At 42.5% G+C, this 18,593-nt stretch overlaps 1 protein-coding gene across 1 annotated transcript in view; it reads right to left on the bottom strand.

Annotated features, from left to right (window-relative positions):
* Positions 1–18,593, bottom strand: part of LOC149432752 (hemicentin-1-like) — a 38,874-nt gene that overhangs the window by 8,726 nt on the left and 11,555 nt on the right. Inside the window, exons 7-12 of the mRNA XM_089665038.1 lie at positions 18,428–18,542; positions 17,147–17,183; positions 16,752–16,826; positions 13,508–13,586; positions 4,500–4,895; positions 1,412–1,702 (exon numbers count right to left, since the gene is read on the bottom strand). Of these exons, the coding sequence (XP_089521164.1) occupies positions 1,412–1,702; positions 4,500–4,895; positions 13,508–13,586; positions 16,752–16,826; positions 17,147–17,183; positions 18,428–18,542 (993 nt within the window). The remainder of the gene's footprint in view (positions 1–1,411; positions 1,703–4,499; positions 4,896–13,507; positions 13,587–16,751; positions 16,827–17,146; positions 17,184–18,427; positions 18,543–18,593) is intronic.

The following is an 18,593-nucleotide window of genomic DNA, read 5'->3' as shown; positions in this document are numbered from 1 at the left end:
ACTCTTGTTCCCAGGGATGTCCGGAGCTGTGAAGGTGAGTGTCCTCTCTCACCAGGGTGGGGGGGGGGGGTTGCCAGTGTACATGGGGTTGTGGTAGTGGAAGGCTCTCTCGGGTGTGTGTGGGGGGGGTGCTGTTGGTCAACATCAGGCTCTTATCATGGGGGAGGGTGGTGTTTGTCAGTGTCGGGGTCTCTCCGTGGGGGGAAGGGGCAATTTTTGTGTTGCCTAGGGCAGCACGAAACCTAAATACACCGCTGGTTGCATGAGATGTTGACTTCCTATATCTTTTAGGACCCTAAAGTGACTCTGTCATGAGGGAAGTATGAAGGTAACCATTGCTGGTCTCCTCATGAGGCTGGCTGTGTCCCAGTTAAGTACATTTGAACCATAGACCCAGAACAAGCATGGTTTAAATACGTTTCAGAAAAAAATGTCACACCTCATTATTTTTTTATTTTTTTCATTTCTCCTTGTCTCTGGCTGCATTCCAGCAGCCATTGAGAAATACTGTGCGAGCTGTATTGGTCGCAGCTTGTTACCTGGTACAAAGCTGTGGTGTGTTGTTAATAGCCCTGTACCATGTGATCTCTGTGATCATTCACAGATTTCACACGTGGTAAGCAATGATGTCAGCAAGTGACATCTTGCTTACTACTATTCATGTGATCACTGATTGGCCAATCAGTGATCACATGATTGGGACCTCACACAGAGGTCCCGTACAGCGATTGGTGTAATAGTAATTTTAACATATACTTGTAAATGCATTCCAAAAATGTAGAATAAATGTATTTTTAAAGACAATCATTTGAAAATGTAGTTTGTAATAAAAACGCATTTCAACATACAGTATATATATATATGTGTGTGTGTGTGTGTGTGTGTGTGTGTGTGTGTGTATATATATATATATATATATATATATATATGTGTGGGTATATATATATATATATATATATAATTTTTTTTTTTTTAAGATATTTTGAAAGATATTGAATATGGCCAAAATTGTAATATTTCAAATATATGTCAATATATTTGGGAAGAATATTTTTTAAAATATATTAAACATATTTTTCTTCCATATGGGTTGCACACTGTATCCTTTGTAAATAAAGTACTTTTATCATATATTCTTTAATAAAAACGCATTTCAACATGCAATATATATATATATATATATATATATATATATATATATATATTGAAATATATTGAATATGGCCAAAATTGTAGCATTTATATGTATATATATTAACAATATATTTGGGAAGAATATTTTTAAAATATATTTTTCTTCCATGTGGGGCAGCAGGTAAGTATAGACATAGACATGTTTGTTATTTTCCAAAATAAAAATGATCTTTTAGAATAGCTTTACAGTTAAATTTGAATTGACTGCAATACATACATCTGATGTTCAGGGTTGTTGCATTGTAGGATGTTATCCCGTTATGATAGGTTGCTGTGCACTGAATCTCTGTTTTGTCATCCTCGTGGGAAGGAATGAATCTGATCAAAAATACTTCTCTCCATTTTCCTCCAGACAGATCTTCAGATTGTCTCATGGTTTGGCCAGGTTTGTTCCACTTCAGGGAAGGCAGATCGGAGCCACATGTGTGCACCACAGAGCATGCAAACATTTTCGGATGTCCTTCCACCACCTCTGCACTTCCAGTAAGTTCCAGTGTGCTTGGAGCATCTGAAAAATGTTATGGTTCAATTCCTTAAGTGGTGTGATTGCTGACGGGTATTACAATTTCACTTTCAGCTCAAATTCTCCAAAGTATAAGGAGGTAACCTGCCAACAATGTAACCACCAGGCACAAGCGGCCGAGGCATTCCCTGCCCCACAGCCACACGTATACAAGGGGCATGTATATGCACGGGGGGCATTGCGGGGAATGCCTTGGCCGCATAGATTGGTGGTCTGCAATGACAGCTTCCTGGCAGGATAGTCTGGGGCAGGGTCGGACTGACAACTCATGGGGCCCCCCGGGCAATAGGGGATCATGGGGCCCCTGTGTCCTTGCCCAAACTCAAAAAAGGTACCAGGGGCATCTCATGGGGCCCCCTACTGACCCCGGGCCCTCGGGCAGTGCCTGAGTTTCCAAATGGTCAGTTCGCCCCTGCCAATAACACCCCTACCCCCCACTTGAGAGGGCCTTCCACTACCACTGACCCCCCCCCCCCACACCAGCCCCCATCGCCCACGAGAGAGAGGAAGACACTCACCTTCACAGCTCCCCGGGAACGAGAGTCGGGCTGTGCATACACCAGGGGTGGAGTGACAACTCATGGGGCCCCCGGGCAATAGGGGATCATGGGGCCCCTGTGTCCTTGCCCAAACTCAAAAAAGCCTATGAAAAAGGTACCAGGGGCATCTCATGGGGCCCCCTACTGACCCCGGGCCCTCGGGGAGTGCCTTAGTTTCCAAAGTCTCACAAACATATGCAGGCTCCACCTCCGGAACATCGCCAGGATACGTTCCTTCCTTACCCCAGACACCACTAAACTACTAGTACACTCCCTGATTATCTCACGCCTGGACTACTGCAACTCCCTCCTCACCGGCCTACCCCAGTGCAGGCTCTCCCCGCTTCAGACCATCCTGAACTCAGCGGCCAGACTCATCCACCTCACCAGCCGCTCCACCTCTGCCACCCCCCTCTGCCTCTCCCTCCACTGGCTCCCCATTGCCCAACGCATTAAATTCAAATTGCTCACCCTGACCTATAAGGCCATTCACAGCACTGCCCCTAACTACCTCACCGATCTGATCCCCAGGTACCACCCTACCCGTACCCTTCGCTCTTCACAGGACCTTCTTCTATCTTGCTCCCTGGTCTCCTCCTCCCACGCACGACTGCAAGACTTCTCCAGGTCCTCCCCCATCCTCTGGAACTCACTACCCCAATCCATCAGACTGTCACCGTCCCTCCTCACCTTCAGGCGCTCCCTGAAAACCCACCTCTTCAGGGAAGCCTACCCCACCCTCACCTAACAGCCGCTGCCCTTCCCTCCTCCTACCACTCCATCCCCCACAGCCGTTTCCTCCTGTGCCTCTACCCCCCCCCTCCTAGATTGTAAGCTCGAAAGAGTAGGGCCCTCTAACCCCCCGTGTGCTGTTTGATGTTACTGTTCTGTTTCATGTATTGTCCCCCCCTATTGTACAGCGCTGAGCAAACCCTTTGGCGCTATATAAACTCGATAAATAAATAAATAAATAATAAATAAATGGTCAGTCCACCCCTGGTCTGGGGGGTTCAGATGAGTATCCCCATATGGGCTGCTCTGTGCACAATCACCGCAAACAGCAGGTAAGTATAGACTTGTTTGTTATTAACAAGTCCCTCCGGGTGGACGCCATATGGAGTCCTTTCCGGAGCGTGCATTGCGCAGTGGCGCGATCTGTCACCGGCCGTGTACCTCGGACATGGACGATGACAGATCTGTGTACCAGCCCCGTTGCCAGTACCAGGTGACCTGCTGTGACCAATCACAACAGGTCACATGACAGTTGTATACAATGGATGGCTTCCTTTCATGCCATCCATTGTATACAAGTGTGTCTAGCTGTGAATGGTCACAGCGATCACATGCACAAGCTGTGTCATGTGATTAGCCGTGGCCAAATCCCCACCCCGCCCCGCCCTCTGCTAATTGCCGATCTCCTCCACTCTTCCTACCACTGCATCTCCCACAGCTTTTCCTCCTGTACCACTATCCCCTCCCTCCTAGATTGTAAGCTCCAAGGAGCAGGGCCCTCTAACCCCTCGTGTATCGCACTGTATTGTACTGTCTCATGTATTGTCTTCCATTGCAATGTACAGCACTGAGTGAACTGTTGGTGCTATATAAATACTGTATAATAATAATAATAATAATCACAGCTAATCACAAAAAAAAAAACCCTGAATGAATCGATTTCATTCAGGTAAATGCTCCATCAGCTCCATGATGTCATCATGGAGGAGTGGAAGAGGACTCCACTGGCAACCTGTGAAGCTCTGGTGAACTCCATACCAGGGGCGGACTGACCATTTGGAAACTCGAGCACTGCCCGAGGGCCTGGGGTCAGTAGGGGGCCCAATGAGATGCCCCTGGTACCTTTTTCATAGGCTTTTTTGAGTTTGGGCAAGGACACAGGGGCCCCATGATCCCCTATTGCCCAGGGACCCCATGAGTTGTCAGTCCGCCCCTGCTCCATACCCAAGAGGATTAAGGCAGAGCTGGAAAACAATGGTGGCCACACAAAATATTGACACTTTGGGCCCAATTTGGACCTTGTAACTTAGGGGTGGACTCTCTTTTGTTGCCAGCGGTTTAGACATTAATGGCGGTGTGTTGAGTTATTTTGAGGGGACAGCAAATTTACATGTTATACAAGCTGCACACTCACTATGTCACATTGTAGCAAAGTGGGTCCATAGACAATGGTTTGTTTGGCCTTTCCATAAACCCAAGCCTGCCCACTACCACCATAAAGAAGTTTTTACCTGTGACATGAAGCCATAGAATCCTCCCACCTTTTGCCAAGGCATTTGTCTCCAGATCTTCTGCTATTCCTGGGAAATAGAATTTCCCACCATCCTCTCTTCTCACAGGATCTATCTTCAATGAACAGTTTTTCCTCCCAGGTACAAGTGAGGTTCTGCCTTTGTAATCCATTAATGCTGAAGAACTTCTTTGACTGTTAAAAATCTGAGAATGTCTTTTTAGATTATAAAAATGATAAAAGTCACTGGGTTTCCTAGAATTCCCAATATATAAAAACCAGACAGTACCGGATGTCGCAGAATTCCCACTCGGGTAGAACATACAGGGAATCTCCACACAGGATCCAACCCTACCAACAATTTCGGAAGGGAACTCCCACCTCTGACACACAAGTCCTGGCCGACATGAAAATACATGTTAATTTTTTGTAGTTTATATTTATCAAGTTTTCTAAAAATACGAATCTAGTTTACCTTCAAAAATGGTAAGGAGTAGAATCTTCTTTGTGATACTCATTCTGTGCTGGTCAGCCACAACATTCAACTGTAACAATTGTATATATGGTAGACTTTAATTCGGAACAAATAAAGGATCACGAGGGTCTCCAAAGATATTGATAATTAATTTACTTACTGTAGGTTCCTATTCCAGAGTTTGTTTTTTAAGGTGTTAATCAGAGTTTTAATCCAAATGAATATTCAAGGTGCAATAAAGTCAGTTAGGATTTATGGTACTGTGTTTGCATGGCAATTGTAGGGATCTACTTTATTTTAGTTGGAAACCTGCCACTTGCCTTAGCCAATCCTAATATGGAGGTGGACATGTAAAAGCCTCAGTCAATGCCGCTCCTTGGGCCATGCCATCTGACATTTTTTGTGCCATCCATGGGGGCTTAATCATAGGGGTCATAGGGGACCCCTATGATTAGTCACAATAAGCATGGCCGATCCTAGTATGGAGGTGGACATGTAAAAGCCTCAGTCAATGCCACTCCCTGGGCAATGCCATCTGACATTTTTTGTGCCATCCATGGGGGCCTAATCATAGGGGTCATAGGGGACCCCTATGATTAGTGTCAATGGGCATGGCCAATCCTAGTATGGAGGTTGACACGTAAAAGCCTCAGTCAATGCCACTCCTTGGGCCATGCCATCTGACATTTTTTGTGCCATCCATGGGGGCTTAATCATAGGGGTCATAGGGGACCCCTATGATTAGTCACAATAAGCATGGCCGATCCTAGTATGGAGGTGGACATGTAAAAGCCTCAGTCAATGCCACTCCTTGGGCCATGCCATCTGACATTTTTTGTGCCATCCATGGGGGCTTAATAATAGGGGTCATAAGGTGCCCCTATGAATAGTCCCAATGGGAACGGCCGATCCTAGTATGGAGGTGGACATGTAAAAGCTTCAGTCAATGCTTCTCCCTGGGCCATGCCATCTGACATTTTTTGTGCCATCCATGGGGGCTTAATCATAGGTGTCATAGGGAACCCCTATGATTAGTCCCAATGGGATGGCCGTTCCTAGTATGGAGGTGGACATGTAAAAGCCTCAGTCAATGCCACTCCTTGGGCCATGCCATCTGACATTTTTTGTGCCATCCATGGGGGCTTAATCATAGGGGTCATAGGGGACCCCTATGAATAGTCCCAATGGGAATGACCGATCCTAGTATGGAGGTGGACATGTAAAAGCCTCAGTCAATGCCACTCCTTGGGCCATGCCATCTGACATTTTTTGTGCCATCCATGGGGGCTTAATCATAGGGGTCATAGGGGACCCCTATGAATAGTCCCAATGGGAACGGCCAATCCTAGTATGGAGGTGGACATGTAAAAGCCTCAGTCAATGCCGCTCCCTGGGCCATGCCATCTGACATGTTTTGCGCCATCCATTGGGGCTTAATCATAGGAGTCATAGGGGACCCCTATGATTAGTCCCAATGGGAAAGGCTGATCCTAGTATGGAGGTGGACATGTAAAAGCCTCAGTCAATGCCGCTCCTTGGGCCATGCCCATTGGGACTAATCATAGGGGTCCCCTATGACCCCTATGATTAAGCCCCCATGGATGGCACAAAAAACGTCAGATGGCATGGCCCAGGGAGCGGCATTGACTGAGGCTTTTACATGTCCAGGGTTTAGTAACCCTATGCAGGGTCCAGGGTTTAGTAACACTTACTAGTGTGCTTGAAGCCAAAAAAACAAACAAACAGTGAATTGAAGATACAAAAGAAAGATAAAATGGAACACCAAACAATACAGTAATCCCATTGTCTAGCATTGCCAGCAGCTTATCATTCTATATCAGTTACTTACTTGCTCAGCTCCTCTTCTCTTGCGGATGTTAGATTTCAGAAAAGAAAGCCACTAAATGGAATTTCTATCAAGTTCATCAGTACGGAGCGAACAATTTGCAGAAGTTGCTTCTTTCTGGGATTTACTGAAATGAGCACATTTCCTGTTGTAAATAGAGAAGAGAAATAAACTGATTCTACAACGATTTGGAAACCTCGGGGCGGCGGAGAACAATGTATTCATGGATACTTCAATCATTCCGTCATGTACAAAGCAGGTTGGATGTTCATCGTGAAGACAGGTCCCCTTTGATAAACATGCATTCTGTTAATACATTTTCTCTTATTTACTATTAAAACCATTTTATTAGATTTGTTAGCAAAGGAAACAAAAAAACAACTGTTGATCCCGCTCAGGGGTGGACTGACCATTTGGAAACTCGGGCACTGCCTGAGGGCTCGGGGTCAGTAGGGGGCCCCATGAGATGCCCCTGGTACCTTTTTCATAGGCTTTTTTGAGTTTGGGCAAAGACACAGGGGCCCCATGATCCCCTATTGCCCGGGGGCCCCATGAGTTGTCAGTCCGCCCCTGATCCCGCTAATAATCTGGTGTAGTCCAAACACACTGCAGGGTTGTTGTAGTAAAGGCAGGGCTTTTTTTCAGCAGGAATGCAGAGGAACGCAGTTCCGGAACCCCCAGCACCTCTAGCACTAAGCCCTCACTCACACGGGACGTTTTGATAACACTGGTAACATTAGCTGTGTAAAGTCATGTTAAAAACATGCGTTTTTCAGCTTTTTTTAGCATTTTTTGCATTAGCGTTTGCTGCGTCTAGCGGCATTTTCCTGCGTATTTTTAACCAAAAAAATGGGGTTTTTTTTACCAAAAATGCTTTTATTTTACCAAAAAATTGTTTTTACCAAAAAAAGTTTTTTTTTTTACCAAAAGTTTTTTTTTTTACCAAAAAAAATGCTTTTTTACCAAAAAAATGTTTCTTTTACCAAAAAATGTGGGTTTTTTTTACCAAAAAAGCGGGGTTACCAAAAAAATGGGTTTTTTTTTACCAAAAAAAAATTTTTCTACCGGTTTGTGTCATTTTACCGCGTTTTGCCACATTTTTCAGTGTTAACGTGAGTTTTTCAAATTTTTTTTAGCATTTTTTGCATTAGCGTTTGCTGCTTCTAGTGGCATTTTCCTGCATATTTTTAACCAAAAAAATGGGTTTTTTTTTTACCAAAAATGCTTTTATTTTACCAAAAAATTGTTTTTACCAAAAAAAGTTTTTTTTTTTACCAAAAGTTTTTTTTTTTACCAAAAAATGTGGTATTTTTTTTACCAAAAAAGGGGGGTTACCAAAAAAAAGGGTTTTTTTTAACCAAAAAAAAAAATTTTCTACCGGTTTGTGTCATTTTACCGCGTTTTGCCACATTTTTCAGTGTTAACGTGAGTTTTTCAATTTTTTTTAGCATTTTTTGCATGGGGGGTTAGCTGCTTCTAGTGGCATTTTCCTGCATATTTTTAACCAAAAAAATGGGGGTTTTTTTTACCAAAAATGCTTTTATTTTACCAAAAAATTGTTTTTACCAAAAAAAGTTTTTTTTTTTACCAAAAGTTTTTTTTTTTTACCAAAAAATGTGGTATTTTTTTTACCAAAAAAAGGGGGTTACCAAAAAAAGGGTTTTTTTTAACCAAAAAAAATTTTTTTCTACCGGTTTGTGTCATTTTAGCGCGTTTTTGCCACATTTTTCAGTGTTAACGTTTTTCATTTTTTTTTTTTAGCATTCTTTGCATTAGCGTTTTGCCAGTGAACATCTAAATGATTCAGAGAAGGATTGGGAGAAAGTGCTGTGGTCAGATCAGACCAAAACTGAGCTCTTTGGCATTGACTCGACTCGTGTTTGGAAGAAGAAAAATGCTGACTCTGACCCTAAGAGTACCATCCTTAGAGTCAAGCATGGAGGTGGAAACATTGTGCTTTGGAGCCATTTCTCTGCTAAAGCTGCAGGCCGACTTTGCCACATTGAGGGGCCAATGGACGGGGCCATGTATTGTAAAATCTTGGATGGGAACCTCTTCCCTCAGACAGAACACAGAAGATGGGTCGTGGATGGGTCTTCCAACATGATAATGACCCAAAACATATGGAGTGGCTGAAGAAGAAGCACATTAAGGCCATGGAGTGGCCTAGCCAGTCTCCAGGCCCTAATCCTACGGAAAATTTATGGAGGGAGCTGAAACTTCGAGTTGCCAAGCGATAGCCAAGAAAACTTAAGGATTTAGAGAAGATCTGTAAAGAAGAGTGGAGGACCAAAATCCCTCCTGAGATGTCTGCAAACCTGGGAACCAACTGCAAGAAACGTCTGACCTCTGTGCTTGCCAACAAGGGATTCTCCACCAAGTACTAAGTCATGTTTTGCTTGTTGATCAAATACATATTCTACTCACTGAACTGCAACTCAATTTATAACATTTTTATATTTTTTTTCTGGATTTTTGGTTGATATTCTGTCTATAATTTAAAATGATAAGAAAAATCATAGACCCGTCATTTCTTTGTAAGTGGCCAAACGTACAAAATCTGCAGATTATCAAATAATTATGTGTATAACGTCATTTGTAGACGCTATAACTTTCACGCAAAGCAAATTACATATTGGTCTAAATTTACAAAGCTTTTGTTTTTTTTAACTTTTTATTGGATATGTTTTATAGCAAAAATTAAAAAATATTGCTTTTTTCTCAGAATCTTTGGTCTTTTTCTTCTTGCATTGATTGACAGCATTGAGATACTTTGTTCATGAATACCATCGTATTTCAGGTGGTCAGACTATGGGATCACATGGTGGAAACAGAGATGCCATAATGAACTTACAATTGTAAGTTACGATCATATCTTACCAATCAGTTGAAATCCACTTCCTTGCGTGTGGCATATCAATTGAATAGGTTGTTGATCATAGATCAATTATGTAGGCCATAGACGGGTCAAAACCGGCCATTTTTTAAAAAAACAAAAAACGAAAAATCAGTTGTTAGATCGGCCGACATTACCAACGGTAAAAACAATCGGCCGAATTTTGTCCCGTCTACAGCCGGCATTTAACCCCATAATTACTTCTGTCCCTTGCAGAGAGCTCCGCTATTATATTTTACACCAAAGTCTTGCGGTTGCAACAATGTATCCATTTGTATCCATTTCGGATACAGATATTTTTATTCGGATACAAATGAATAAATTGTTGCAACTGCAAGACTTTTTCACATAAAATTTAATAGCGGGCTGGAATTCTTCTTCTTCTTCTTTTTCTTCTTCTTCTTCTCCTTTTCTTCTTCCTCTTCTTCTTCTTCTTCTTCCTCTTCTTTTTCTTCCTCTTCTTTTTTTTCTTCCTCTTCCTCTTTTTCTTCTTCTTCTTTTTCTTCCTCTTCTTCTTCTTCTACTTCTTCTTTATCTTCCTCTTCTTCTTCTTCCTCTTCTTCTTCTTCTTTTTCTTTTTCTTCTTCTTCCTTTTCTTGTTCTTTTTTTCTCCTTCTTCTTCTGCCGCAAATTTTCCAACATGCCCGATAAAAAAAATGTGCAAAAAGCCCAAAAAACGGGCGACCAATTAACCCACTAATGGTGAGAAAAAGGACGTATTGCAGCTTACAATTTTTTTCTTGTTTTTAAGTATCATTTAAAACACATCTAAAGGCAATTTTTAGTATTAGTTTTGGGTGGAGTGGAGAGGGATTAGAACCCCTGTCAGATTTGCATTGCTGTCTGTGTCCCCATTGGGAAGATTCACATTCTCTGTTTGACCTGTTTATCATTATCACTGAGAGCAAAAATGAAATAAAATCCCAAATTCTGGGTTGTCACCAGAACAGGACTAGAGGGGAAATCCTCCAATAGAAACACTACTTCTGGTGACCCTGGGGGAAGCCAGGGACTCCCACACTTTGGAGGGATTTCCTCCCACTTCTTCCCCTAATAACTAAATATTTTCCTCAAATGTATTTGAAAGTATCTAAGGTAAATAGTTTAATGATTCAGAGAACTTTGCATTTTAATGAATTACACGTTTTCTTTGTTTGACCCAATATATTTCATTCTAGGTACCCAGGAGTGTCTTGGATTTTTTAGGACCCTGGAAACACCCCTGTTTTTTTTACTAAGTTCTCTATCAGAACTCATAGGGACTCAAGTATTGCCCCCAATACTTCCATAGGGCCGCACAATAGTAGTGTATTTCCATGGATTGAGGCGTACTGCATCACGTTAGGCAGACGATTTTAAATGAATGGACTATAGTGCACACAAAGCCCAAAATGGTCAGTCCTGCTGCATTTTTTTTTGCAGTGCAATTTCTCACTGAAGAATTTGGAGTACAATGACCATCAGCACTTCAGTACTAGTAATAACCCCCAGCACTGGTGTCAGTGGATGCAATAATAATCCTTCAACATTGGTGTCAATGGATGCAATAATAACCCCCATCATTGGTGTCAATGGATGCAATAATAGCCCCCATCATTGGAGTCAATGGATGCAATAATAACCCCCATCATTGGTGTTAATGGATGCAATAATAACCCCCATCATTGGAGTCAATGGATGCAATATTAACCCCCATCATTGGTGTCAATGGATGCAATAATAAGTCAATTGCATCACTGAAGTCAATGGATGCAATAACAGCCCCCATCATTGGAGTCAATGGATGCAATAATAACCCCCATCACTGAAGTCAATGGATGCAATAACAGCCCCCATCATTGGAGTCAATGGATGCAATAATAACCCCCATCATTGGTGTCAATGGATGCAATAATAACCCATTTCATTGGTGTCAATGGATGCAATAATAACCCCCATCGTTTGTGTCAATGGATGCAATAATAACCCCCATCATTGGAGTCAATGGATGCAATAATAACCCCCATCATTGGAGTCAATGGATGCAATAATAACCTCTATCATTTGTGTTAATGGATGCAATAATAACCCCCATCATTCGAGACAATGGATGCAATATTAACCCCCATCATTGGAGTCAATGTATGAAATAATAACCCCCATCACTGAAGTCAATGGATGCAATAACAACCCCCATAATTGGAGTCAATGGATGCAATAATAACCCCCATAATTGGAGTCAATGGATGCAATAAAAACCCCCATAATTGGAGTCAATGGATGCAATAACAACCCCCATAATTGGAGTCAATGGATGCAATAATAACCCCCATCATCGGTGTCAATGGATGCAATAATAGCCCCCATCATTGGTGTCAATGGATGCAATAATAACCCCCATCATTGAAGTCAATGGATGCAATAACAACCCCCATCATTGGAGTCAATGGATGCAGTAATAACCCCCATCATTGGTGTCAATGGATGCAATAATAACCCCCATCATTGGTGTCAATGGATGCAATAATAACCCCCATCATTGGTGGCAATAGATGCAATAATAACCCCCATCATTGGAGTCAATGGATACAATAACAACCTTCATCATTGGTGTCAATGGATGCAATAATAACCCCCATCATTGGTGTCAATGGATACAATAATAACCCCCATCATTGGTGTCAATGGATGCAATAATAACATCTATCATTGGTGTCAATGGATGCAATAATAACCCCCATCATTGGAGTCAATGGATACAATAACAACCTTCATCATTGGTGTCAATGGATGCAATAATAACCCCCATCATTGGATACAATAACAACCTTCATCATCGGTGGCAATGGATGCAATAATAAACCATATTATTGGTGTCAATGGATGCAATAATAACCCCTATCATTGGTGCCAATGGATGCAATAATAACCCCCATCATCGGTGTCAGTGGATGCAATACTAACCCCCCAACATTGGTGTCAGTGGATACAATACTAACCCCCAACATTGGTGTTAGAAGACATAATAATAACCCTCAACAATGGTGTCAGTAGATGTAATAATAACCCTCAGCACTGATATCAGTGGATGCAAAAAATATTTATTACAGGGACTTGTATAGTACCATCAATGTATGCAGTGATTTACATATACACTTGCCTTTAAACCTATTTAAAGAAAAAATACAATTTTCTTATACAAGGGGTCTTCAAAAAGTTTCCGCACCTTTTTTTAACATAAATATGCATAAAAGTGTGGAAACTTTTTTAAAGACCCCATGTAGCAAAAAATGTATACCATCCTATCCTCCGGTATATCCTGTTATGTATACCATCCTATCCTCCATTATATCCTGTTATGTATACCATCCTATCCTCCATTATATCCTGTTATGTATACCATCCTATCCTCCATTATATCCTGTTATGTATACCATCCTATCCTCCGTTATATCCTGTTATGTATACCATCCTATCCTCCATTATATCCTGTTATGTATACCATCCTATCCTCCGTTATATCCTGTTATGTATACCATCCTATCCTCCATTATATCCTGTTATGTATACCATCCTATCCTCCATTATATCCTGTTATGTATACCATCCTATCCTCCGTTATATCCTGTTATGTATACCATCCTATCCTCCGTTATATCCTGTTATGTATACCATCCTATCCTCCATTATATCCTGTTATGTATACCATCCTATCCTCCGGTATATCCTGTTATGTATACTATCCTATCTGCCGTTAAGTCCTGTTATGTATACTATCAGCCGCTGCACGTTTGTTAGTAAGCTTCTCTCATTTTTTTCTTTGAACATTTTCATAATGATTATCTGAAGTTAAATCTTTTCCACCACCTTCGGGCTGAGCAGGGAATGACGACTGTAAGAAAAAATTAGATACATTATTATTATTTTTGTTAAGGCTGAAGTCTTCCCTAAAACTGCTATCAACAAAACACATTGTATAACTTCCTAGCACTTAAAGTGTTACTAAACGTGTATATGCTGTAAAGCATGCTTGTTATACTCACTGTGGAACCTAAGGGGTTAATCCTCTGCATTGTGTAACAAGGCTGTTGGATCCTGTCTTCTCTGATCCTCCCCTTCTTCCAGTGCCCCCCTCTTATCTCCTGATAAGACATATCGTGTGAACGCAGGGTCCAAGGAGAGCGGATATAGTGAATGCAGGGTCCAGGGAGAGCGGATATAGTGAATGCAGGGTCCAGGGAGAGCGGATATAGTGAATGCAGGGTCCGTGGAGAGCAGATATAGTGAATGCAGGGTCCATGGATACCAGATATAGTGGATGCAGGGTCTGGGGAGACCGGATATAGTGAATGCAGGGTCAGGGGAGACCAGATATAGTGAATGCAGGATCCAGGGAGACTGGATATATAGAATGTAGGGTCCAGGGAGACTAGATATAGTGAATGCAGGGTCCTGGGTTTAGTAACACTTTATTGTAGAGCATCTAGGAGTCTAGGTTTAAGACATTTAACCCAATACTAATCATTTTTTTGTTGGGAAGTTGTATTTCTTTGTCGTATATTTCCCAATTGTGATGACTATGAGGTCAGACAAATCTGAAACTGTGTGCCGCAAATGGGGAAGTCGTACTAAACACAGCAACAACCTCATTTCTCCAAAGTTTAAAAGTTAAAGTCCGTAACAAAACAGTCAGATTTAAAGTTCTCATGTCTGTGCTTGGCATTCATGGGAGGTGACACTTTGGAGGGAACACAGCCTAGCTTTAGACACATTTCACAAAAAGCAGAGAGAGTTAGATGGAATGCAGAGATCTCATAATAAAAACCTCGTTAGCAGGGTCTGGAAAGGACTCCTATTGAGAGACTATTGAGTAAATTGCCCTATCGTAAATAGCCTATCTGAAAGCAATACACATCTTAAGCCTCTTTTTTTTAACAGAGCCAAACTAAGTCCAAATTCCGTAAGTCCTGTTGTAAAGGAGTTACCTTCATAACAAGTGGTTATACAAATATATAAGAAGATACCAATCACACCTAACCAACAAGGTACAAAGAAGCACACTGGACACTGTAAGTAAGACACACATAAGATACATATCATGTTTGATCTCTAATAAATGGTAATTTCATTCTATTAAATAAGTTGTTTTCCACTTTGTGAAAGCTTGTCATCTGTATTTAAATAAATAAATATATATCAATAAATAAATGTATTTAGGATAGTTGGCATTAATAGTATGTCTGCTAAAATACTACAGCACAACTATCGACAAACCCCTCAAACCCCGAAAAACGTTGGGCTGAGTTGCTGTTCTAGTCAAATCCAATGTAGGAGATTCTTAAAGCATTTGTAAAGGCTCAAGGTTTTTTACCTTCATTCATTCTATGCATGAAGGTTGAGGTGATACTGCCTGGACCTTGAAGAAGGGGACATACCCCAAAAGCTTGTCCTCAAAATTGTATGTTAGTGCAAATAAAAAAAGTATCACGTCAGTACTCAATTACGCATGAAGGTAAAACACTTTCTGAGTGCAGCAGCCCCCCCAGCCCCCTCAATACTTACCTAAGCCTCATCGAGATCCAGCGATATGCATGACAGCCTCGCAGAGGCGTCTCGAGGCAGTTGCGGTGGGGTGCAGCCAGTACCGGGTGACACCGGACTAGCTCCACAAAAAGGTAAGTTGTAAAGCAAGTCGACGATCCCCACAGGATGGATCCGATCTGTGGATTGAGCATAATGAATTGGGATCCGATCCATTCTGCGGGGATCGTTGGAGGGGGTGTCATCAAGTGTTACCGCACCGGGTGACACCAACCCTAGGGATGCCCCTGCAGCCTCATTTTTTCTGGGTCTTTGCCTCCTCATTGGTTGAGACAGCAAGTGGGAGCCATTGGCTCCCTGCATCTATCAATCACAGCCAGTCAGCCAATAAGGAGAGGGGGTGTCAGGAAAGGACTCAGCACTGGTGGTGGGACTCACCTGCCGTGTGGGCTGCAGTACCAGGGCTGACCAGCGGGTGCTCTCAGCTGCCAGAAGCTCACTCCTGCAGTCAGCCAACACCTGGCGCTGATTGCAGGAGGTGTATTTAAGGAATGACCAGGCCTGTGATCAGGGCCTTGGTGTATGTTTCCCATGAGCCCCTGTACCTGGTATCCTGTGTTTCTGCCTAGTTGCTGACCCTGCTTTGATCCTGACCTCTGCTGACCGTCTCCTGTTGAACCCCTGGCTTGCCTGACCATCCTTCTGCCTGATCCTCTGTACCGCGCTGCCCGTGAGTTACTGAACCCGGCTTGTGACCCTGACTATTCTCTGCCTGCTCCTCCGGTACCTCACTGCCCGCACGTTGCTGACCTGGCCTGCCTGACTACGCCTGACGCTACCCAGACGATCCATCCATCCCCCACGGATCCAGTCACTACTGTCCAAACCTGCCAGCCCATTCACATCAGGCTTTCCCCCGGTACATACCCTCGGCGGACCCCTCTACCACAGTTGGGTGCACTCAGGGGCCGCGACCTGGTCTCAGTCCTGCGCCAAGTCCATCCCCACCATCAGGGGCTCTGGTGAAAAGGCAGACTGGGGCTTAGACTCCGCGCCCTGGGGAATCCTGTTCTGTGGGTACTAGAGATCCCGCCGGGTGGTGCCTGACAGTGCCTTACGGCCTGCCTGACCATTCCACCTCTCCAGTCTGACTACGCCTGTGTTCCTGAAGCCTGCTACTTCCCTGTGTCAGTCCACACATTTCTGGTCATACCCGGATCCCTAACAGGGGGCAGGGCTCTGTATGTGCCACCTTGGACTGGACTTGCATTCCTGGTCAAATCGCATGCTCTTCTTTGAGGTGCAATTTGTGTTCATTAACACAAATCACACCAGAAAGTGTCGGTAATCAATATCGGTGAGTGCCTGTATCGGTATTCATACTTGCCGATAAAAAAACGGTATCAGTGCATCCCTAATATTCATTTTAACTTGTTATTTTTTGGCTGATTTAAGTGATTGATTTGTGGCAGTTTTTTGTTTTGTGTGGGTTAAAATACACCTGTTATTTTATTACCTGTAGCATGTCGTAATCACTTGAAACCTCTGTTTTCACAAGATCTGCATATGTGGTATCCGGTTGTCGTGAATTCTGGGGACAGGGAGAAAGAGAGAAAGGAAATTATTCCCTTAAGATTATGGTTTCATAGAAATTTAAAAAAAAATGAATAAAAATACGATGGCAGAATATAAGATATATTGCAAAAATCCAGTGATGTTGAGTAGGTCATCAACGCACACCCTTGCTTCCAAATCTTCCCATTCAGCCAATGAGCAACTTGGACATTCACACCCAGAAAGTATAAAATATTCATAGGCGATATTTCATGCTTAGCATATTTTTTAGCCCCAAGCATAGTAACTGAATAAAATATGCAAAAACACTATGCATTCTTTAGAAAAAAAACATACCTCAAGCCTTGAAGATGTCTGACGTGCTTTCATTTTACTAAAAAAAATAAAATGGTGTTAATAATTATGATGGTATTGAGGAAAAGGAGAAGAAAGGGAAAGGGGAAGGCAAAGGGGAGGGACGAAAGGTCAATGAAGAAAGGAGAAGGGAGGAAGTGGGAAGGAAGGATGGATGGAAGAAAAAAGGAAAGGAGGGAGGGAAGGAAGGAAGGAAAGAAGAGGGGAAGGTGGGAAGGAAGGAAGGAAGGAAGGAAGGAAGGAAGGAAGGAAGGAAAAGGGGAAGGAAGGAAAGAAAGGAAAAGTAGAAAAAAGGAAAAGGGGAAGGAAGGAAAGAAAGGAAAAGTGGAAGGAAGGAAGGAAGGAATGAAAAGGGGAAAGAAGGAAAGAAAGGAAAAGTAGAAAAAAGGAAAAGGGGAAGGAAGGAAAGAAAGGAAAAGTAGAAAGAAGGAAGGAAGGAAGGAAGGAAGGGAAAAGGGGAAGGAAGGGGAAGAAAGAAAGAAAGAAAGAAAGAAAGAAAGAAAAAGGGGAAGGAAGGAAAAGGGAAAGGAGGGAAGGAAGGAAGGAAAGGGGAAGGAAGGAAAGAAAGGAAAAGGGGAAAAAAGTAAAAGGGGAAGGAAGGAAGGAAAGAAAGAAGGAAGGAAGGAAAAGGGGAAGGAAGGAAAGAAAGGAAAAGGGGGGAAGGAAAAGGGGAAGGAAGGGGAAGGAAGGAAAGGGGGAAGGAGGGAAGGAAGGAAGTATTCTGGTATTTTGTTCAACCCCCTCCCCTCCAGTGTTACAGCAGGCAAGAAAGCTGGGGGCCATGAAGGAGTGAGTCAGCCAGTGACATAAAATGAAAATCATTCAACAAAGTGGTTTTCAATTATTTCAGGTCAGACTGGAAATTGTGGATAGAATAATTATTTTGACAATTTAGAAGACATTTCCAATCACTGCTGGCTCTTTGTTGTCCACAGGAATATACATGAACAAAACATTTGATCTGATTAGGGATCATTTAGTTGCTGCAGTTACTACAATGTACAACTTACTCTTTGTGTTGTATTTTTAAATAAAGCTTTTTCCTAAAATATCTGATTCTAGAAATCCATGTCGTATTATGCCTTGCAAGGCTTCTAAACTAAAGAAGTCAGAATTTGTTTGGCTACTAGGGCTACCATAGGCCATTGTGTTTCCAGACTTTTTTTTTACATGATGTTGATTGGTCATGAAGGTGTCATATGACTAAAACTAGCTTGGACCGAAACATGGTTGTAGTTGACTTGGGAGCCTTGTCTGCCTTACCTTATAACAAAGTAGCCAATCATAATCAAAAGAATGACTCCAGCTGAAATCCCCAGAATCAGCAGTAAATTAGAACTGCCTTCACCACTGGACAAGCCTTCACCAGCTTTGCTATCTATGAAGAAGGAAGTTGAGACCTTTAGTAGCTACAATAAATTCTCATGTA

The sequence above is a fragment of the Staurois parvus genome, unplaced genomic scaffold (assembly GCF_062004578.1).
Source record: "Staurois parvus isolate SC_StPar_1 unplaced genomic scaffold, SC_StPar_1.0 ptg002113l, whole genome shotgun sequence".
Lineage (NCBI taxonomy): Eukaryota > Metazoa > Chordata > Amphibia > Anura > Ranidae > Staurois > Staurois parvus.
This window is presented reverse-complemented; position numbering and strand designations above follow the sequence as displayed.